Source organism: Alligator mississippiensis, chromosome 7, assembly GCF_030867095.1.
Source record: "Alligator mississippiensis isolate rAllMis1 chromosome 7, rAllMis1, whole genome shotgun sequence".
Classification (NCBI taxonomy): Eukaryota; Metazoa; Chordata; order Crocodylia; family Alligatoridae; genus Alligator; species Alligator mississippiensis.
The window spans coordinates 28,812,427-28,834,224 of record NC_081830.1 but is presented as its reverse complement, the minus strand read 5'-3'; the positions used below and the strand labels follow the sequence as shown (position 1 = coordinate 28,834,224).

Here is a 21,798-nt window from a genome sequence, read left to right as displayed (position 1 = left end):
AGTGCCTTTCAGCCAAGGGTTGGCCACAGTCACTCTGGTGGTCTGTTGAGAAAGAACAAAGAGCTGTGTTCTCACCCAAAACTCAGGGGATCGGGTTAACCACAACTCTCACCTATAGCTCGGAGTGTGGGGGAGGGAGCTGAGGCCCTACTGCCAGTAAGTGACTGAGCTCTCCACAGATGAGAAGGAAGCCCATGCTTGTCACACTTGTGCGCTGCTGATTAAACCAGTATAATGTGTCCTCTGCCCACGCCTTCATGGAGCCTGATCTTGGGGTCTCTAGCTTAGGTAAAGGTGTCTTGGCCTTGTACATGTAGGCATGCAAGCTGGATCTTTCCAGGCCCTGCACCAAAAATCTAGAGGCAAGAAGCTATAATTTGATTTTTCTTCAATGGAAAAAAATTAAAACTTCTGAGGGAACATTTGGCTGAAACCAAAACTTGTTTCTGTCCATAGTGTGTCCTGGCAGATCTCAGCCACATATTTTGCACTTGCTTCTACATGAATTCTTTGGTGGTTGTGCTGTCCTATTTGTGCTTGTGCAGCACTTGGCATGATTGGGTTGGGGTCTGAGCTGGGGCTCCAAGGTACTTGCACACCAAGAGCACCCAGCTGCTGCACCATGGTTTTCAGCACTGTGCTAACTAGAGTGCAGACCCTGTCACGCTGATTGTCTGTCCAGAAGGATTAAATGCTACATTCTCACCCGAAACTGAAATAGCTCGGGGTTAACCACAGCCACCACCCAATAGCTCTGATGTGGGAAAAGAGCTACAGCTAACAAGTCCATCAGCTCCGAGCTCCTCTGCAGAGGTTGAGCCTACTCATGTGTTACCCAGCTGTAAGGGGAACACCCCCAGCTTTGGAGGGTCTGTCTTCCTTCCAGCACTTCATGCGAGATCGGTGTCCTGCAGGGGCAGATCCTATCCCTGTCCCCACCACTGTGAATGTGAACTTCACCTTGAGGTCACCTCCAGGCCATATAACCCCCAGTTCCACAGGGGCCAGTGCACTTTCCTGTGACAATGCAGTTGATGTTTCTGCTCCCCACAGTCTTCTTCCTTCTCCCTTGGGCTCAGGCTGGTAAGTAAAAGGGATCAAGGGCAGTAGGGATGGAGGCGGTCCATGAGTCCTGCCAGAGCACCTGCTTAGTAGCTGGGCTTGCAGAGGTCTCAGTAAGTTAATCTAAGCTCGAGAGGGATATCATATTATTTTTAAAATACTGAAACATTGGAATGTGCAGAGAAGTACAACAGAAGTGGTTTGGGGGTTGGGGAAACTGCCTGATGGCAAGTGACCTAAAGAAAGCAATTTATTTGACTGCTCAGACAGAAGACCGAGAGGTGACTTCATCTCAGTGTACAATGACAATGACATGGGAAATAGAGACTAGGGAAAAGCTCTTTCAACTGGGAGAAAGAAATAGAACAAGGCCCAGTGGGTGGAAGCCAAAGCTGGAAAATTCAAATAAGAAACAAGGCACAAGGAGGGTGATTAAACCTGCACACCTAGACTACCTGTCTTCCTGAAAGATGCTTTTGACAAACACAAGTCACTGTGCTGAATACAGGGGAAGCCAAGTGAACTGTACTGTCCTATCCTGTACAGGTTAAGACATCCTTGCTGGGAGAGTGCCCCACGGGAGAGCTCTGATGAAGTGGTCTGCAGGGACATTGAGGTGTGTTGAAAAGTCTGGGAGGAATCAGGCAGGAGGGTTGGAGAGTCAGGGAGCTCAGGGGATCTGCTTTTTTTAAACTCTTTGTTCCACCTGGGAGGAAACTTTTTGAAAACATGATGTTTTTCATAGAAGAGAAGTTGTTTTCTAGCAAAGTGTGCACTACAGTTCAGACTGGCTGATCTAATAATCCTTTATAGCCTTAAATGTTGATTGTTAGACACCTTGTGTTTCTGGGTGAAGTCCCTGAGCTTATATCTTTGCCAGGGTTGGTGAGAGAAGAATCTGTCGTCTAGGTTTAACAGGTCCACAGACTTCAGCACCCATTCAATACAAGGGAAATCCTGATTCCTCCATGCAACACAAAGTTGCCTACCCAAGACATTTTCTTTTCTTTTTTTCTTTGGAAAATGTGCAGTTTTTTTAACTTACAAACATGTTCACTGACATCTGTTTTATGTAATGTAAATGGAACCCTTATCCTAGGCCCCAAAACAGGGTATAGTTAACAAGTTCAGTCATCAGTAAATTTGCAGATTATCAGCAAAAACCTAAGTTTTCTTGGGATGGCAACTGTACTTGAATGTGACCGTAGTTTAACACAATGTTCCCTCAAGTCCCTTACTAACCCTGACACCCAGTTCCCCTGGACTGCACCAGGCACTGCGCTGCCCCACCAGCTCCACTCTCTGCCTACCTGACACCCATAGACAGGAGGCAGTACCAGAACATGGCTGAGGGTTGGGGAAGGACCCACAAAGCCCCAGGAGCTGCATTCAGGGTGCTATACTTCTGCTCAGACACTGACACTGTTGTACTCTTCCTGTGCTTTTTTGACCATGGATCTTCAGCTTCAGCTGATTTTTACAGAGCTGATTTCATGGAGCTGTTTTTGCTTCATGTTTTTACAGATGGCACATTTCTTCATGCAATTTATGGATAGGAATTTTTAGCCTGGTTATTTGTGGAGGGTTCCTAAATATACAAACAGTTGGCAATGCTGATGTAACACCATTACCATGTTACTGACCTAACTAAAGGGGAATGAATGTAGTGATCTGTCTTAAAGCCACAAATGACAGTATTCCCATTTGTCCCGCATTGAGCCCTCCATCTCACCTGAGGATCTCATCTTCCCATTTGTCAGCCCCAGCAGTTTAATACATGAAGCTCATTATCTGCATTTTACATATGGTAACCAGCCAGAGAGGGAAAGGGACTGGCTCGGCATTATCCATTAAGTTATTGGGAGAAATGGGAATAGAATCCAGGAGACCTGACTCTCAGGCCTCTTCCAACCCAACTCGTCTGATTCTGCTCTCTTACTGAAACAGGAATAAAACTCAGGAGTTGTGACTCCTACCTCACTCCCTTCTTAATAACAGAGAAAGGACCTGGTAGCTTTGTCTCTCTCTACTGCCTTCACTAGACAAGTATGAAATTATGCAAGGGAGAAGGGGAGCATTCAGTACAGTATATGCCACCCACTCAGCCTATGTCCTCTGTGCTGGGGCTGCCAGAAAGGAAACTGGTTAATGCCAATACAATGGCAGACGCACGCTGAGCTGAGACCCCACAAATCGGTTTCACACACAGACCACCAAATAGCTTTCAGAGAGGAGGGATCTTTGGTTGCGTTGGACCCATGCAGAAAGTACAGCACAATGGCCCCTGCCTAATTCGCTCTGAATATTTTTTTAAAGGGAAGATAATCGGTGACCGGTGAGTGAAGGCCCATTCCAAACCCTACATGGCCCTCCTGAAAATCAGAAGCAAGAATTATAATGGTGAATGTGGTGGGTTCCTGGTGAGCAAGAACTTTGTAATAACGGCTGCTCACTGTGGCAAGGGAAGGTAAGAAATTCAGACATCATCTCCTCTGCCAAATCTCCATTTTCTGCAAGATTGGGAAGATTATTGTGGTTAGACATTGTGGGGAAGAGAGGAGGGGCCAGAACTGAGGAGGAAAGTGGTAGGGCAGAGCTAAGGTTTAACCTTGAAGAGGGTGATATTTTGAGGAGATGCCCAATCCCCTCCACTATTAATGAGAACTCGATTTTCTTTTAATGATCAACACCACACATTTTACAGATATCTTGTAGTTAATTGGTCATTAATAGAAACCTGCTCACACTTTTAACTGAAGCAACCCATTTATTTGTCTACCTGACTTGAAAATGATCAACAACAATGTCTGGTTGTTATTAATTAATGACTGCTTAAACAAGGATGTCTAGCTTTAACCAAGCATAACATCATTTGATAATGATCTCACTTTTGAAAGCACCCTTCAAGGTTTGTGTTAGCATTAGTGGGTGGCTACCTGATCACCATATAAACTTTTTATTTAGCATTTTTTGTTTGGGAATGTTTTATTTCTACCTTTAAAAACATTTACTTTAATTTTTACTTCTCTTTGTTGTTTTAATGATTACCTACCTACCAAAACTTTGCCTTCCAAAAAGGAATGTGGAAAAGACATAAGAGAAGTTTGACCTGAAGAGAATGTTTTAAGCAAATTATTATTTGACTAAAAATGTCATTTTGACCAAATTGAAGTTATTTACAAGGAAAAAAAAATGTATTTTTCAGTAAAAGCTGAAAAAGAAAGTTAGCTTTTGGGAATTGTTTCCATTATTTTCCTTCTTTTTTTTTTTTAAGTGAGTCCTCATTGTTCTTCCCACACCCTTTTTCTGTGGTACAATAGAAAAAATAAAACAAAAGAGGGGAGGGAGGAAGAGAGGTCATGAACATGAGAAAAAAGCTAAGGGGAAACCAGAAATACCAGCCAAAGGGAAACCACAAAATATCAAAAGGTGAGAATTTGTAGCATAGATTTCATGAAATGCTTCCTGAGAACCAGCGAACAAGTGTGTCTGTCTTTTTGCCCAGCCCTATTTAAGTTTTACTGACCTGCACTCCTAATTTTCCACTCAACCTAAATCTTCTGATCTCTAAACTTTCAAGTGACTCAGTGGCCAGCTTTTCTCTTCTGCTGGTTTCAGTAACAAACCTTGGTCATTATGACAAAGCTTCACTTGGCCTTGAGGGAAGGAAGCAAATGGAGCAAGGGACAAATCCTGCTTGAACTGGGGTCAAAGAGCTGGTGGGAGAGGACATGTGCATGGAAGGACCCCGGGTGGGCTGGGCAGTACCATGTAGCAATTCCCAAGGTTAGGTTTCAGCTCTGGCTCTGTTGCTTTGAGGAACATCACTGTTTATCTGGGAGCCCATAATCTGAAAAAGAAAGAGAAGAGCCAACAATGCATCCGAGTGCAGAAGATGTTCCCTCACAAGAAATACAACAAGATGACTCTGGAAAACGACATCCTGCTGCTGCAGGTACTGTCCCATCTCCGTGCCCCGCGGCCTCTTTGTAGAGACATCTGCTGTCAGCAGCCAGAGTGGTGCCTCCTTGTGCCCACTTTGATCCCACCCCTTCCACTCTGGGGTCACTCCACATACCACCCTGTCCTCACCTGCCATGCCTTAATCATTGTTAACAACTCTGGGAGCTGCCACCAGAGCCCTGGGGGGTCCTGGGTGCACGGCCCTGCACCATCTCTCGGGCTCCGACAGCCTGCTCACAGCTCACAGGCTCCAGCAGCCCACCAGGGCAGCACTCATCTAAGCCCCTCTGTGGGGCATGTTCAGTGGCCTCCTTCTCCACCCCTCAGCCACATCCAGGCCTCACAGCCTATCAGGAGCCTAAAGCAAAACCCTAACACAACCAAGGTCACTGGGTGCCTTTCCCCATGTGCTCCCCTGCTCCTCCGCAGTTCTGCTGCTGCCCCCAGCTCGGGCCCTCCTGGGCCTGCTCGTAACTTTCCAGTCCCCGCATTGCCTCCCTGCTCAGCCCGGGGCTCCTCCAGCGAGCACAGCCAGGGCCGTTCTCCACTTCCCTGCGCTGCTTCTCCCAGCTCTACCCATATCAGACTGCCCCCTTTACCTCTCATTCCTCCTTCTCAGCACCTGATGTGGGAGCCTCTCAGCAGGCTACAGGTGTTTCCTTGGTCCCATCAGCAGCCCTTTACTCAATGAGCTGCCAGCTGCTTTTTATCTGGGTTTGCAGCTTTCTACCTCTGCTGCCTGGCCCTGCTCTCAGTAACAGGGTTTGGCCCCCGTTATGCTCACAGTGGTTCAGATGCAAGCTTCGTCACATCTCCCTGTCGCTAATGACCTGACCCTATTTCAGGTGCTGCCCTGAGATGACACCCCCATTCTCAATAATTTTGTGTGACTGCAGCTACTATGTCATCACAGTGCTTATCTCTAGTGAGCTTATGCTGCTAGATGAACCACCATATCACACCATTTCCCACTGATGTTACTATGTATCAGGGTGGGCAAATCTGGCTCATGGCAGACTCCATTTCTCAGCAGTCCCTGGAGCACTAACTCCTGGCTGCTGCCACTGGACCCAGCCCTGCTGCTTGGGCACCCTGGTCCATCTGCCCTGCAGCCGCTGCCGGGTGTGGAACCTGCATGGGCAGGGTATGCAGCGGGGATGTGTGGCCATGACAGTGTGGCACCAGGGCAGAGCTCCAGTTCTGTGGCCCCACACTATAATGGCCCCGCGATTCTGGGATTTCCAGGGAGACTGGCTGGGAGCCGCATGGGCAGGGGCTGCTGGAAAATGGAGTCCAGCCATGAGCCAGATCTGTCCTTTTGCCCACCCGTTATGTATGCTGAAGTCATGTGCTCACGTGAGTTTCCATCCTGGCTCCCTAAGAGGCTAACTATAGACCCACTTGTGGTCACCAAGGAACAGGAAGCAAAATGAAAGTCAGTCATAGTAGTCAGCTTTCAGTCCTTTTGCTTCTGTTCCCTTTTTCCTACCAATGTCCAGATATAGTTGGGCTCTCACAATTTCTCTGACACAATCGGTCGGCTTGCAGAGCCAGGACTCTGTTAGGGGGAACTGGGGCTTCTGAAAGCATGACCTTTGCAAAGCAGACCAGTCCAACTAAGATGCAAAGGTCTCCTTAACCATTATCTTTGTTCCAGTGTTTGGTATAAGTCAGGGGATGGTGAAGAAAAGCTCTGCTATTGTCCAGTGGCTCGGGGAGTAAAGCAGTAATATATAGCAGCCCACAAACGGCTCTAAGTTGTCAGAGCTGCGGTCAGCTGAGCAAATGACTGCTCTGCTCACATATACTGTAAGAACAGATTTATTGAGACAGTGAACAGATCAACAGCATGAACTATTAATTCATGCCAGAAGCTGACACACCTTTTGCTTACTGCGTGCATGTAGGCAGATCAGTTAGAAAAATGCAGCTATGCTATTAGGAATATAATCACTTCCATTTTGCAAGGAGGATGAAGGAGGGGCAATATTTTGATTTATAGGTTTTTGACCAGTTCCATTACAGCTGTATCTTTTAAACAGAAATCTGGCAAGAGGCATAACCCCACTGAGTTGTCATGCATCTTTTATCTGTCAGCTCCAACATAAGGCCAGGTTGACTAAGGCAGTGAAACCTATACGTCTCCCTAAACCAAGATGCCGGGTGAAAAAAAGGACCATTTGCAATGTTGCTGGCTGGAGGGATACGTCAGTGAAGAGCCGTTTTCCTCCAGCCAGTCTGCAGTAAGTGGATCTGAGAGTGAATGATACCGCCTGTCAGAAGAGGTTTGCCAGGGAATATGACCCCTCCACCATGATGTGTGCAGATGATCCCCAAGGATTGAAGACACCATTTAAGGTACATTAGATATTCTTTCTAATAATTTCTCTTTTTAATAATCTCTCATGGGGGTTTATCACAGCTCTTATAGTTGTGCACAGGCAGCCTCTGTTAGCTCAGCTTCTCAGAAAGGGCCTTGGGAATGCTGGTTAAGTGACTTGCTTGAGGACACAGAGTGAGTCAGTGGCAGAGCTGGAAATAGTACCTAGGAAGAAGCATGACTCTCAGGCCTGCTCCATGCTCTAGAAGAGTGGTTCTTGACCTTCTTGGACTCGAGGCACCTCTCACTGCACTCAAGGCCCCCACCCATAATTTTGTGAATTGAACTGCACCCACTTTCAAAACCTAATGCATATATTACCTTGCAAGAGAGGCTGGGCAGTGGGGGCAGGAGACAGGCCAGGCAGGAACAAGCTTGAGCCTATGCTTATTTCTTTATACCCTGTGGCACTCTTCAAAAGGAACCTGTTGGCACCCTGCAGTGTCATGGCACCCTGGTTGAGAATCACTGCACTAACCTTACACCAGCGTATCTCAGTTGGGGTGCTGTGGCACTCTGGTGTGTTGCAAGACCCTTTCAGGGGTGCTGTGGCATGTGCACTGCTGCTGTGGCCACTGCAGCCAGGTGAAACTGCCCAGCATGCCTCATGTGGAGCTAGATCAGGAGCGGGCGCTCCTGCCTGCTTTATCAGACAAACCTAATGTAGGAAGGAGGGAGTGCTCCTGTTGCAGTGTTTCCTAGTCCAGGTCTGCACTCCTCTCTTAGAAACAAGGCATGTGAGACAGTTCCACTCGGCTGGGGAGGAGTGCCTTGGATTTAAAACAATTGAGAACCAGTGCCATACACCGTTCCCAGTCCCAACAGTAGAAGTCCAGACTCAGCCCTGCTAGGAGAGAGCGATGCTGGGCTTGATACCACACTTGCTAACCCATCTACACAATACCAGTAAACCTTCTGCACCTCCCATAACTTGGGAAGGAAGCCAGGAGCCCTGATTCTCCCCTTCCTTGCCCAGCAGTGTCCCTCTGTCTCACCCCCCTCCTAGAGCCAGATAGAAGTATGTAGCTGTGTTAGTCTGAAGTCAGGCAGACAGAAGGCAGGGCAGGGCAGGGTGGCACCTTAGAGACTAATTGGTTCAGAGGGGCATACACTTTCCTCTGATGCAAGAGGCACGGGTAGAACCCAGGTGTCCTGACTCCAGCCCCGCTGACTGTTCTACCCACCAGACCCCACCTTCCCAGAGCTGGGGATGAAAAGCAGGAGTCTGGACACTGAGGTTATCCCTGGGAAGGGGTCACAGAAGGACACTACGGTCCTAACCCCTGTGTTGTTGCTGTGTTGCAGGGTGACTCTGGGGGCTCGCTGGTCTGTGATGGAGTGGCCCAAGGCATCGTTTCCTTTGGCAACCAGGATGGCAGACCTCCGGCAGTGTTCACACGCATCTCGGCATTCATGCCTTGGATATGGAAAACTATGAGACCCATGGGAGAAGGGGGAGCAAAGGACAGGGGTTAGGGGGAGCTGCTGGAAGGAGAGGAGTAGGGAGGGGGTACAGGGTGGGGCAGGTGTGTGAGATCAGAGGGGTCTTATGGGGATAGAGGGTATGTGGGGATAGAGAGAGATGGGTATAGATGGTGGGGATGTATGGGGGTAGTGGGTATAAATAGATAGTGGGGGTGGGGGGTCTAGGATGCATCAGGATACATTAACCACAGTGCTGCAGCACCGAAGGTGCCCTGAACTCCTTTCAAGGGTGCTGTGGGGTACCATACACTGCTAGTACTGTTAGGTGTGCAAACCAGATGCACAACACAAATCCAGAGGTTTCAAACAGGAATCCAAAGTGTTAAAAAAACTCTGGTGTGTTATGGTCTCTCTCAGTTCTTTGCAACAAAAGACCAGCTCTGTTATTTGTCTGTAGTCCATAGATGAGTGAAAGCTCAGAACTGACCTTTTTCAAGGGGGTCTTGATTCTCGTAAGGTTGAGAAACACTGGGATAGAGGGATAGAGCGGGGTGCCCAGCCCTGGGGGAGGGAGAATGGGATGGAGGATAGGACCTTGGTGTCAAAAGGAAGCATACAGGAGTCATTTACCAGCAGAGACAAAAACAAGAGGGGCCCAGAGAAAGCAGGACTGAGGTGGGTTTGAGCCATCACTGCGGAGAGAATAGTGTGGAGCATTCCTATGAAGGAAAGAGATAAGGATGTGTCCCCTGTTACAAAGGGGTTTGCTTCTCCAGTGGGGTCTGGCATCAGGCATTGCTGGGCAAATGGTATAAGGGTATATCTAAACTAGTGTTTCTCAGCCAGGGTAGCTTGAGATCCTTTCAAGGGTGCTGCAGGGTGTCATGCAGTATTAGCACTGATAAGTGTACAGACATGCTTCACAACATAAACCCAGGGTTTCAAATAGGAATCTGTAGTAGCAAAAGCATTTGGACCTGTTGTGGCCTTTCTGAGTTCTTTACAACAGAAAAACTGATCTGGTATTTTTCTGTAGTCAAAAAAGAAGCAAAAACTAAGAGCTGGCATTTTCCAAGGTGTGCTCTGAGTCTAAAAAGACTGAGAATCTCTGATCTAAATGTTGTTGTCTCCGCCCTGAGGCCAAACTTAGGTTGATATGTGCGGTATAAATAATGCCCTGTTGTGCCCAATGTCGCTTGCCACTCCTACCAAACGGCAGTAGGCATTACTAATTGGCTTTTCAGCAAGGGGGAATTAACCTCAGGACCTTAAAGCAACTTTTTTTTAGTGATGCTGTTCATATCAGTCCTGGAACAAAGATGGCCAAAACAAGCAAGGAGGGAAGCTTCATCCATCAGGAATTGCATTTATGCCCTGACTGCTGGTTCTGAACTAACTAGTGACAGATGCTGATTGAAAGCAGCTGGAAAGCACTCAAGTGATCACTCATCATCATCCTATTTATCTTGAAAAAAGGAAAAATAGGAGAGAGAGGGGTTGAGACTGACACCCAGACTTCATTAACCTGCTAAGTTCAGAGAGAAAGCTGTCTTGCAGAGCAAGGAATTGAACTGATCCCAGGACTAACAGTTCATCAATGGTAAAAAGTCCAGTCTGGATCTGAAATTTGCCAGTGAAGAAGAAATTCACCACAGTCCTTCACAAGCTGTTCATATGGCTGATTACTCTCATATTTAAAAGCAGCACATTATTTCCAGTCTGTAGTTGTCTACCTTCATTTTTGAGCCATCTCCGCTTTCTGTACTTGTCCTGCACTGCCATCTTCTGGTGCTTTATAAGCTATCTATTTACATTCACATAGGCATCTCATTCACGTAGCACTCACATGTGGGATCAAATTGTGAGTCAGTGAGTCATGTGAGTCAGTGGGCTCATCTACACATTCATTAATGGGCCGTAATTACGGTGCTTTAAGTTTACTACTTGAAATAACAGGTACTAATGCAGTGGGGTCCTGTTCTAAGATTATATATGCTCCTGGGTATGACAGTAATAAAACAAAACTGAATTTTTAAAGCTTTTTACAACACGGATACCCACTGCAAGCCCTGACTCATGTCTCTGCTTGGTACTTCAGTAGAATTAGCAGCTAATAATAGGAGTGGTATGTCTGTGGGTACCATCCTCATCATTCAGCCCTGACCTGATAACCCATCATATAAAGATTTCAATTATGTGATTTGCTGCCCCTCCTTCTGTCACCAAGGAGTGGAAACTATAGAATATTATGGGAGATGCAGTCTGAAGAAGGACTGTGGCCCAGAGAAGAGTGGGCAAAAGAGAACCAAATTACAGTTCCCAACCAGGAAGCATTACAAAATTTAAATTTCCATAAAAACTTTGAAATATTTCAAGTTTCCTTAGGGAGAAAAATATTCCAACTGGAACTACTTGGGCTTAAGTGAGGACTGGAAATTTTTTTCTAAAATACATATTTTAGGTAACAAAAAATTATGGGAGTTGGTGCAGAAATCCAGAGGGGTTCTATAGCTCATGTCCACTACTTAGGGTCCAGGAGACTAGGAGATCAATCACATCTTAAAGTCTGTTAGGCTCTGAAACCCTAAATTTCCCTTATCCCATGCTCAGAACTCAAAGTACCCATTGGTCTCATAAAAAATATCCAGAGACCAGCATCTTCCAGAACAAAGACGGGGACTTGATTGTCTACCTGGATCTGAACTATGATGTCTCCACCAGCCTTGTCACTGATATACAGAAGATGCAGTTCTGCATAAGCAACGCCGCTAACGGCAGCAGCATTTCTATTCAGGCAGCAGAAGGAGTGGCTTGACTTCCTGGATCATTACAAGCTACCCGATTCCTTCTAAACTCTTCATTTCATAGGCATTCAATGACTCTCTGTCCTTTTTTAATGGCCACAATGTTTCGCTAATCAAACTATTCTTTCTCCTGCAATTCTGTTAGCTGCTCCTGGGAATGTAGCTTATTTTTAACTTGTAGTTTATTGCATGGTCCTGTAGCTTATTTTTAACTCTAGCTAAAAACATTAACTGTTGTAAAAACATTAATTCAGGTGTGGAAATTGTTAGGGTAAGAATAATTTGGATTATTGAGGAGCATTGAACCTGCAGCTGGAACAAGGCTTTAACCTGTGTCTCAGCCGAGCTGCTGGTCACAAGGCAGGATGATATATTAAGGCTAACCTTGCAAATGCTTAGGCAAGTAGTTTCTTTAACAATGGAATAGTGTGCAGGATACATGATTCCTTGTATAAGAAGAACAAGACACAGCCCACCAGCTATCGTCAGGAGATAAGACAGAAGCCAGACCTTGGAGATGGTGCTGAAATCAGCAAAGAACAAGAAAGAACCATCAAGTCGCTGAGAGTACCGGAGTTCATGGCTTTACGCATGCACTCTTAGCAGAGAGGCATGTAAATGCATGAAATGCATAGGCAAGTCTATGCTAATGAAGTAAAGAGTAAACAGAGGAGAAACTTGAAATGGGAGGAGAAATGAGTGGAACAGGAGGAAGGATGAAGGCAGGGGAATGTTACTGACTATGAACCAAGGTGTATAAAAAGTGAAAAGAACTGTTGTTCAGGGCAGGTCCCCGGTTTGTTGTTTTTTGGGATCCTTGTCCAAAGCTGTCTCTATTCTGAATAAAGCTGTTGTGAGCAATGTGTGCTGGTGTTTGCTCCCTGCTTGCTCTGGCTAATGAGTAATAGGATCCATGGGCAATTGGATCCTCATCTCTCTAGTTGTTGGGCGCCACATGGAGTCAGGGTCTACCAGAAATAACTTTCACCAAAGTATTGGATGAAGTGCCAAGATGCTTAAGAAGGCCAGGTTTTGTTTTATGACTCTGAAAAAAGATGTCTATTTAATGCTAATGACTACAGGACTAAAGAAAAAACATCTTTTGTTTATGTATTCAAAAGAGCAAGCTAGTCAAAAATAATGTATGATATAGCAAGTGAATGCAGTTTCCAATCAAGTTATTTCTTTTTGTTTCTACCTTAAATTGAACAAATATAGCTATAGGCCCCCCATGTATTAGTAAATCTTCTAGTTTCCTTTTACCTGGAGAAAAATGGGTGGACTTAAGAAATTCCAGGGTTGGGGCTGCAGTAAGAGTGGATTTTAAATGCTCCAGGAGCAGAGTGAGAACAGAAATCAGAGCCAAATATAGAGGCCCTGGGAACTGGGCAGAAGCAGGCTTGAGGTACTCTGGGAACAGTGCAGGGATAGAGGCTGGGCCCAGAGTTGGATTTGGAGATGTCACATTATACTGAAGCCAGAGCCTGAAACCAGATTTGCCAAGAACCATGCAGGAGCTTGAGCTGAAATCCAGGTGGGCCTTGGAGGTTACAGGAATGAAGAAGTAGCTAGAGCTAGCACTGGGGATGGAGTGAGTTAGGGATGCTCTGGGAACAAGGCAGGGACTGGAGCAGACTTTGAATGCTCCAAGGGCCAAGCAAAAAGAGAGGTCAGATCAAGAGCCAGGTTTGGAGATGTTGGGTACAGAATGGGAACAGGAGCCTGAGCTGGGTTTAGGAGCTCTGGGAACTGGGCAAGCCCCGGAACTAGAGCTTGAGTAGGCTTCAGGGTCAGAACAGGAACTACAGCTGGAGCAGGCAGAGGGACCAGGAACAGAGCTGGAGCTGGCACCAGACTCAGAGCTGGCCTTTTGCGCTTCAGGGACAGGGCTTGAACTGGGGCTGGCCTTGGGAGCAGGCTTTGGGAGTCCCAGGAACAGGGCAGGAACTGGAGCTGGAGCAGGAGGAGGCTTCAGATACTCTGGGAACAGGGCTGGAGTCAGAGCAGGCCTCTTGGACTCTGGAAACAGGGCTGGGACCCACTGGGACCCTACTTCTGCCCTTTCAGGGCCAACCACAATGGTCTGGTCCAGATGGGGTCAGACACTGCTGATCTAGCCTGAATAAACTCATCCACATTATCCAGGAGGGGACTTGGACCTCTCCAGCACAGCACAACCCAATCCAGGGATTCACCAGAAAGGAGGTGGATCATCATGCCCACATTCTCCTCGTTGGAGTGGTAGATCTGGGGACAGGGAGTAAATAGATGGTAACACTGGTGAAGAGACCCCACAAACTTCCCAGGGCTGCCGTTCAAGCACAGGGGCAGAGGTGCCTCTGGAGGTCTGAAAGGATGAGCAGGAGTTATGAGCAGCAGCCTGGGCCCTCAGCGTCTCCCTCTTCTGCAGAGGAGTCTTCATCGCAGCTGAAGCTGCAGCGCTTTGCCCTTGTGTTATAGCAACTCTGCCGGCAGCCAACCGCAGTGGCTGAGGAGCCCATCATGGGGAATGGGGCGTGCCCTGCAGCAGACACTGACACGCTAGGGGAAGTGGAAGCCAGCCAAACTATAATGGATCAGGTTGTGTGCAGTCTTGCCTAGTGGTTAGGGCACCAGAGGCCAAGGCAGAGTCTGAAACACAGGCCTAATCAACAGTTAGGAAACAGATATCAAGGTGTTGGATCCCAGGGAAATCCATAGGCAAGGTCTGAATCACAAGCTAAGTCAAAGGTGAGAAGCCAGAGGCTGAATTACCAAATTCAAGGGAAAAGCCACAAGCCAGGAACAGTCAGCAGGATCAGGAAGTCAAGAGTACTTGATCATGGACCTGCAGCAAGAACTGCTGCCTGCCCTGGAGTCTGCTCTACAGCTCCACAGGAGGTAAATGGGGAAGCTGCTCGCACAGCAGCCAAACAGGAGGCCCAGACCACAGCAAGCTGGAGCCATTAGCTGGACTCATTAGCTGGACTAGGGCTGCCAGTCAAACCCCAAACAGGTGTGGCCCACTAGGCAATTAGCCCAGGGTGGGCTTCCTGCTAGGGCCCCTGATGGGGCATTCAAGTTAAAGGAGAAAGTTCTGCTCCCCATATGTGGTTCTGTTTGATAGGATCCTTGCCGGTGGTAATCTCTGTTGGCATCAGCGGAGTCATGGCTATTGATCCCTGGGTGTCAGGTCTTGATGAATCTGTATTTTCCAAAGGAAAAGCCTTCTACAAGAAAAACCCAACTTCAGTCATGAGGAAGGAATAATGTAAAGGGGACAGAGAAGGTTAGTGCCCTGGATTTTGGGTTCTGGTTCCACCTCTGTCCAGTTTCACTATGAATCCAGTCTCTGTCTTTGTAGATTTTAAATTATTAAAAAATTACTCTCACTATGCATGTGTCTGGTGCTTAGTACAGAGGGGGCCCCATTCCAGCTGGGGCTGATAGACACTACTCTAATATAAGTCATGAGGGAAAAAGGGGTGCGGGAGCTGGAAGGGACTTTAAGAGATCATTGAATGCAAACCCATGCTTAAAGCAGGATCAGCCTTGTCCAAATGATTCTGGTCAAATATTTGTCTAATCTTCCCTTAAAAGCTTCCAAGGATAGAGACTCCACAGCCTCTCTAGGTGGTCTGTTTCAATGTTTAATCACTCTCATAGCAAGAAAGTTCTTCCTCTTATCATCCTAAATTTCCCCCCACTGTAAATGAATACTGTTATTCTTTATCTGTTCCACTGTTATCATCATCCTTTTCATAACCCCCCTTCCCATATTTAAAAAATGTTATCAGTTTCCCAACTTCACTTTTCTTTTCTCTAGACTAAATAATCCTTCAGCCTTTTCTCTGTGTCATGTTGTTTCTGTCTTCTAGAAAATCTTATCTAATTGGAGAGAGCCAAAACTGGACACAGTACAACCACATGAGGCCTTGCCTGTGCTGAACAGAATAGAATGACAATGTTTGCATCGGCCATAAGCATTGGCGTGAATTTTACTATATAATTCTGAAATGTCTTCTTTAATAGAAAATAAAGAGAGTAACTGTGGTAAAGAAAAAGAAACTGCTGTTTTATTAACTTATGTGCATTTTTGAATGCTTATTCTTTCTGAGCATGAAACAGTCTCCAAAATGCACCTGCAATATCATGATTCCTTCTGCAAGACCTGCCACTGAGTAACAGCTCTAATCAGTGCCTCCTTTATCTCCCTGTTTCTCAGGCTGTAGATGAGGGGGTAGACCATTGGGGTGAGGACAGTGTAGAAGACAGACAGTACTTTGTTCAGGGCTCTCCAAGTATCCACTGTTGGGGTGAGATACACAGTGATTATGGTCCCAAAAAAGACTGCTACCACAGTGAGGTGGGAGGAGCAGGTGGAAAATGCCTTTTGCCTCCCAGTGGTAGATGGGATTCTCAGGATGGTGGCAATGATACAAGCATAGGATGGAAAGTCAGCAGAAATGGGGGGAATGCTGCTAAAGAAGTGAAGGCAAAAATTGCCAGGTGGACCATGTGGGTGTCTGTACAGGAGAGTTGTAGGAGGGGTGTCAGATCACAGAAGAAATGGTCAATTTTATTGGGGCCACAGAAAGACAACGTTGACATTAAGCTTACTGTTATGGTGAGAGCTGGGAATCCAGTTATCCAAGAACCTGAAGCTAATTTAGCACAGACTCTTGAGATCATTGCAGTTGCATAATGCAGGGGGTCACATACTGCTAAGTACCGGTCATAGGACATGACTGACAAGAGGACACATTCAGTACAGGCAAGGTAACCAAAGGTATAAAACTGAAGGAAGCAGCCAAAGAAAGAAATGGTTTTGTTATTCAGGAGACCTGAAAGCATCTTGGGCAGGATGGTGGAGCTGTAGCAGGTCTCCAGGCAGGACAAGTTCCCCAGGAAGAAGTACATAGGGGTGTGCAGGTGGTGATCAGCCACAACCAGCACGATGATGAGGAGGTTCCCGGCCATGGTCACAATGTAGATCAGGAGAAACAGCAGGAAGAGCAGAATGCGCAGTAATGGTAGATTCCCAAATCCAAGGAGGATGAATTCTGTGATGATGGTTTGATTTCCCCTTTCGATGTTTGCCACGTGGTGAACCTACAAGAAGTTATCACCAGACAAATATTGATATGAAATGAATCATAACAACATTACCAAAGCCAAATCTTTCCAAATGATTGAGAGAATGAATTGACCCTCAATTCAAAAAATGTTCTAACTTTTACCCATTAAAAAAATGAAATAGTAATGCATTTGTGAAATGCTTTGATTTCCATAAGGTGGCAAGGTTCTTTGGTTAGATGTGATATATTTTATTAGATCAGCTGAGTAGTTGGAAAAAAGTTCTTAGCAAGCTTTTGGGAACAGTCACCCTGCTTCAGGCACTGGAAGTCTCCACTGGTCTGAGACTCCAAGGAATGAGAGAAGTTAAAAGTGTGGAGGGATGTCAGTGAAAATGTAAATAGGTAGAGATAAGCAAGACAAAGATAAAGCAGGGTTGGGGAGGGGGAAGAGAGCAGGGGAAAAGAGAAAAAAAAAAGGTCAGAGGAAAACAACAGTGATAAAATACAAGGTGGAAAAGAGGCTGTTTGTGAAAAAGGGAATAGTTGGAGATCAGGAAAGCAGGAATGAGAAAGCTAAAATGTGACAGGATGTCAGTGAAAATATAAAAGGGTAGAAATTCAAAAAACAAAAGCTAAAGTAGGGAAGGGGGCTGGCGGGCAGTGCCGGCTCACAACTTTTTTAGGCCCCCTTGCAAGAAATAGTTTTGGGGCCCCCTGCCCCAAAGAAGCTGGTCGCAGCGGTGGAAGCAGGAGGTGGGGGGTGGCAAGCAGCTGGATGTAAGGCCAGTGGTTGCGGGGGGGGAGAGAGGGGGGCAGGACAGGATGGCAAGTGGCCAAAGAAGCTGGCAGTGGAGGTGGGGTGTCGTGAGCAGCCAGATGTGAAGCCAGCAGCGGAGGTGAAGGCGGGGGGGGGTGGCAGGCGGCCAGACGCAGGGGACCCCTTAGCTGCAGGGCCCCCTGCAGCCGCAGGTTTCTCAGTATATGATGGGCTTGTCCTGGGTGGGGGGGAGAGAAGAAAAACAGAGGACAAAAAAGGCCAAAGGAAAAACACTACATTGGTAATAATAAGGTAGAAAAGAGGCTATAAATAAAAAGGAAATGGTAAGGAATACAGAAGTAAAAGGGCAGAGAAGAAGGGGAAGGGAGGGGAGAAAAGGTGGGGAAAAAAGAGATGTGAACGGTCAGGTCAGGTCAGGCAGGTACCAGGTGAATCAGATGTCAGGCAGGTTGCAATATGTCATAAATCCAATGTCTATGTTGAGTCCATGATTTTTAGTCTCCACCAGGTTGATGAATTGAAGTTCATAGGCCTGTCTACGAAAGGTGTGTTGTAAGTTGCCTTTGAGGATTACAACTGAGAGATCGGAGAGGGAGTGACTGTCTTGTGAGAAGTGTACCCCCACAGGTAGTTTGGTATTTTTGTCTTTGATGGATTTCCCATGTGCATTCATTCTGGCATGCAGTTGTTGTATGGTTTCTCCTACAAATTTTCTATCAGGGCATTTGGTGCACTGGATGAGATATATTACATTTTGGAGGTGCAGATGTAGGATCCAGGAATGGTGATGATTCTATTGTGGGATGTAGTTATTTTTGTGGTGGTAGAGATATGTTGGCAGGTTTTGTATTTATTGTCCTGGCATGCTGCAGATCCATTGGGTGTGGTTTGGGTCATAGGGAGTTTGTTTCTGGTGATGAAGTTAGCAAGGTCCGGTGCTTCTTTAAAGGCTAGGATGGGTTCACAAACCTGTGAACAAACACTGCTTCTTCTAACTATATTTTTAAAACTGTTTTAACAAGCAGTTTAGTTGCCCCCATCTCAGTGCCCAGGTAATTCCAGAACTACCTCCTATTTTATTAATGTTTTTTTTTGTTTCTGAATTTTGCCAGTTACAAACGGAAGAGAAACTTATGGGATTCAACAGCTTTTAGAGCTGAAACATTGGAGTTGAACATGATATCAAGATCAGGCTTTCCAGGGAATATCTGCAAAGGTCCATATTGCAATTCTTTTGAAGATACAGAATATTTGAAAACAGTGGGTCAGGCTAAGAAGGATCCTCATTTGCAGAGGATACAGCTCCACTGAGTGGTAGCTAGTCATTCTGGAAATTTGCTATCAAGATGATAACACTTTAAATTTGAAACATTTTGACAATTTGGATAATTTTTAGAAATATGGTTTCTAGAAGATACCATAAAGTTACCTTGTTTGATGAACTCTGCTGCTAAGTGTTTTACTCTGGGTCTTGCTAGTTTTGGTAGATGCTTGACTAAGACATTGAAAAGCAACAGAAAAAAATAATCTTGCATATATCTCTGAATGTTAAAGAGTTTGATAAACTGAGTTGCTTGAAAAAAATAACTTAGATTTCCTGTTTTTGGGAAAATATCTGTTTTTACAACTAAAAAATAATTTCTGATTTTTAGTTCTGTTTTGTCCTCCCGTCTCAAATTCTGTCAACCCTTCTGGCAGTGGCAAACTGTTACAGGCGGAGAAAGAAAACCCTAAAAAATGTAGATAAAAAATGGCTGCCAAAATGTTGAATAAAAAATTGCTTTTTTGATATTTGCTAATTAAAAATAATATTTTTTTTTGTTTTTCCATTATTTAATTTATTCCTTAGGCAGTTTTTATAGGAACATAGGGATTAACAGACTAATTTAAGCCAGGACAAGACTGAGAGATGTAGAGAGAAAGAGAGAGTCTTCTTTTTTTTCTGAACAGAAGACCTCCTTTCCACTAATTAAATATATCCAGGAAAACAGCAATGGACCTAGAAAACCGAAAAAGAAAAAGAAAAAAAAAAGGTCTTGCATTGACACAGGAAGGTACAAGAAAACAATGTCCAGGATTGTGTTTACATAGAGCTCCTATACCATGAAAAATTAGCTGGAATGAAAATGTTGGTTTTACCTTGAATTTCCTTGTGTCATTCTCTGGAAGCTGATTCTGTATCTTCTCTTCTTAGGTTTCCTGTGAACAAGGCACCAGGGCTTGGTTTGCAAGGTGTCCAAGAGCCTTTGCTTTGCTGCTTCTGGTCTTTAAATGAAAGACCAAGGGAATTGTGTAATGTTTGTCATGCAAACTTTGGAAACACGGTGCTTAATTGGAATCCAAGTTCTACTCTCCAGGGAAATCCCTCACTTCACGTGAGATGTGGGCTGCACGTACTGAAAAGTTTCAGGGCATCAGTTGAACTCTACAGTTGATGGCCCAATGCTCCAAATGAATGGGTAGTATAAAGAAAAGCGAGGCCTCAGGGCCCCTTGGCCATTGACTCCAGCCCCTGATCCTGTAGGCAGGCACCTCATATAAACTTGACTGGAGCTGAAGGAGTTTAAATTGGTGGCTCATTTATTCACAGATAAATGTGCTTTCAGTAGTCTTGAAAGTTTTCACAGACTTTGGTCAAGTTTTCTTAATATAAGAGGCTGAGGGAAAGTACTAAATCGAGGGCTAGATTAATGATGCTGATGCCAGAGGCGGGGGTCACCCTTTCATCCAAGATGCTAGGGACTAAAGCAATCACCCAGGAAGGAGGTGGGAAATCAGGATTAGCTCTTTCCTCTGAAAGGATTTGCAGCCTCCCAGGCCCATGCCTGCATATAGGCTGGCTGCTATGGGATAGCCTGGGATGGAGGTACTTAACTTCCATTGTTGCTGCTGCTGCTTTTGGCATCCATAATTATAGAGCTGGCAGAGCAGGAACAGGAATGTGTCTGGGCCACAACCCAGGTGGCTGTCCTAACTGGGAGGCGAGAGGGATTTGTCTCCATAGTGCCAGTGGAAGGCTGGCACTGATACCTCTAGGCTCAACATTGTGGTATCAAAGTCCTCCTTTAGGTCTATCCTTTAGCTTCTGCAGATCCCAGCTAAAACTCCCGTTCCTTAACTGCAGTGATGGATTGCTGTATGCCCAAAGTAGATACATATGGTTTTTTTCCCTCAGAGGTATTCAGTTGGGGTGGGCAGAGATATATCTAGATGTAGGCAATATGTAAGTGGGAAAGAGTAAGGATAATATGCAGAGGGAAATAGAGAAGGTGAATCAGGGGAGGATTGTGAAAGGGGATGAGTAGAATGGAATCAAAGATGGGAGTAACTGTATGATGGAGGCATTATAGCTAGGAGGAGGAAACTTGACCACAACTTCAGTGAACATGAGATGGGTGCAGTTGATCACCCAGGCACAATGGCTGCTCATGAACAAAGGGCAGTCCCATACTGGATCTTTGATGCTCACATGTGCATCATCCATGTCATGCAAGAAAGTGCCACATGCTGTGTCCAAGAGCACTGAGGTCCATGGGGAAGACAACAGTTTAGGGTATGTGGGATAAGGATGTCTAGGAACTGGCTTAGGACGGCAGAGGCCAAGGACTCATTGACCCTCTGGAAGGAACCCAAGGTCAGAAATGCAAGGGCAGTGCTGAACTTGTGGATACTGAGGGTGAGAAACTGGTGAGGTAAGATGACTCCAGGCTGCCTCACAGAAGGTTGCAGAAGTGCTAGCTGGTGTCTGCTGCGAGCTGGTACCGCTGTATAAAGACTTGGTCATTCAGGCCCCCATATGCAGGGGCTGCATGCTGCTGTTGAGGCCTGGCTTGGGCTAGAATCCACCTGAACAATGGGGAGCTGCCAGGTGCCCAAAGCCACAGGATGCAGAATGGGTCCTTGCTTACTGTCTGGCCACTCCCCAGGCCTATCTAGCCCTCGGGTTGGAGTCCCACCCTGCTCCTCAGTCTGATGCCCTACCACACCCAGCTGCCCTGGGGGTTCCTTGCTAAATTCCAGCTAAGTGCTGGCTTGGCTTCACTGAGACTAAATATCTGAAATACACCCAGAGAATGGGAGGATTAAACCCCTAGTTGACAAAAGTAAGCGCACTGGTTGAATTCACAATGTCCAGAATTAAGTGTTACGAGACTTACCTGCTGGGGGGGGGGGGGGGGGGTGACAGCAGTGCACGGTAGATCTTGGGTTGCTTTTAAATGCCAAAAGCGATTTCCTACTTAAAAAGGTTGGAGACCACTGTTTTAGGCTCATCAGCCAGGGCTTGCTTTCAATCCCTGGAGCTACCATAGTGTCAGAGTGAGGGCTGGG

The 21,798-nt window shown here is 46.0% G+C and overlaps 1 protein-coding gene and 1 pseudogene across 1 annotated transcript; one reads left to right on the top strand and one right to left on the bottom strand.

The window, feature by feature from the left end:
* The first annotated feature begins 3,425 nt into the window (after positions 1-3,425).
* On the top strand, positions 3,426-8,881 carry LOC102561787 (chymase). The gene is made up of 3 exons (XM_019489802.2): positions 3,426-3,529; positions 4,882-5,017; positions 8,711-8,881. The coding sequence occupies exons 1-3, from the start codon at positions 3,426-3,428 to the stop codon at positions 8,879-8,881; spliced, it is 411 nt and encodes a 136-aa protein (XP_019345347.2).
* Positions 8,882-15,763: 6,882 nt separating this feature from the next.
* Positions 15,764-20,953, bottom strand: LOC102561560 (olfactory receptor 6F1-like; annotated as a pseudogene).
* Positions 20,954-21,798: the final 845 nt, after the last annotated feature.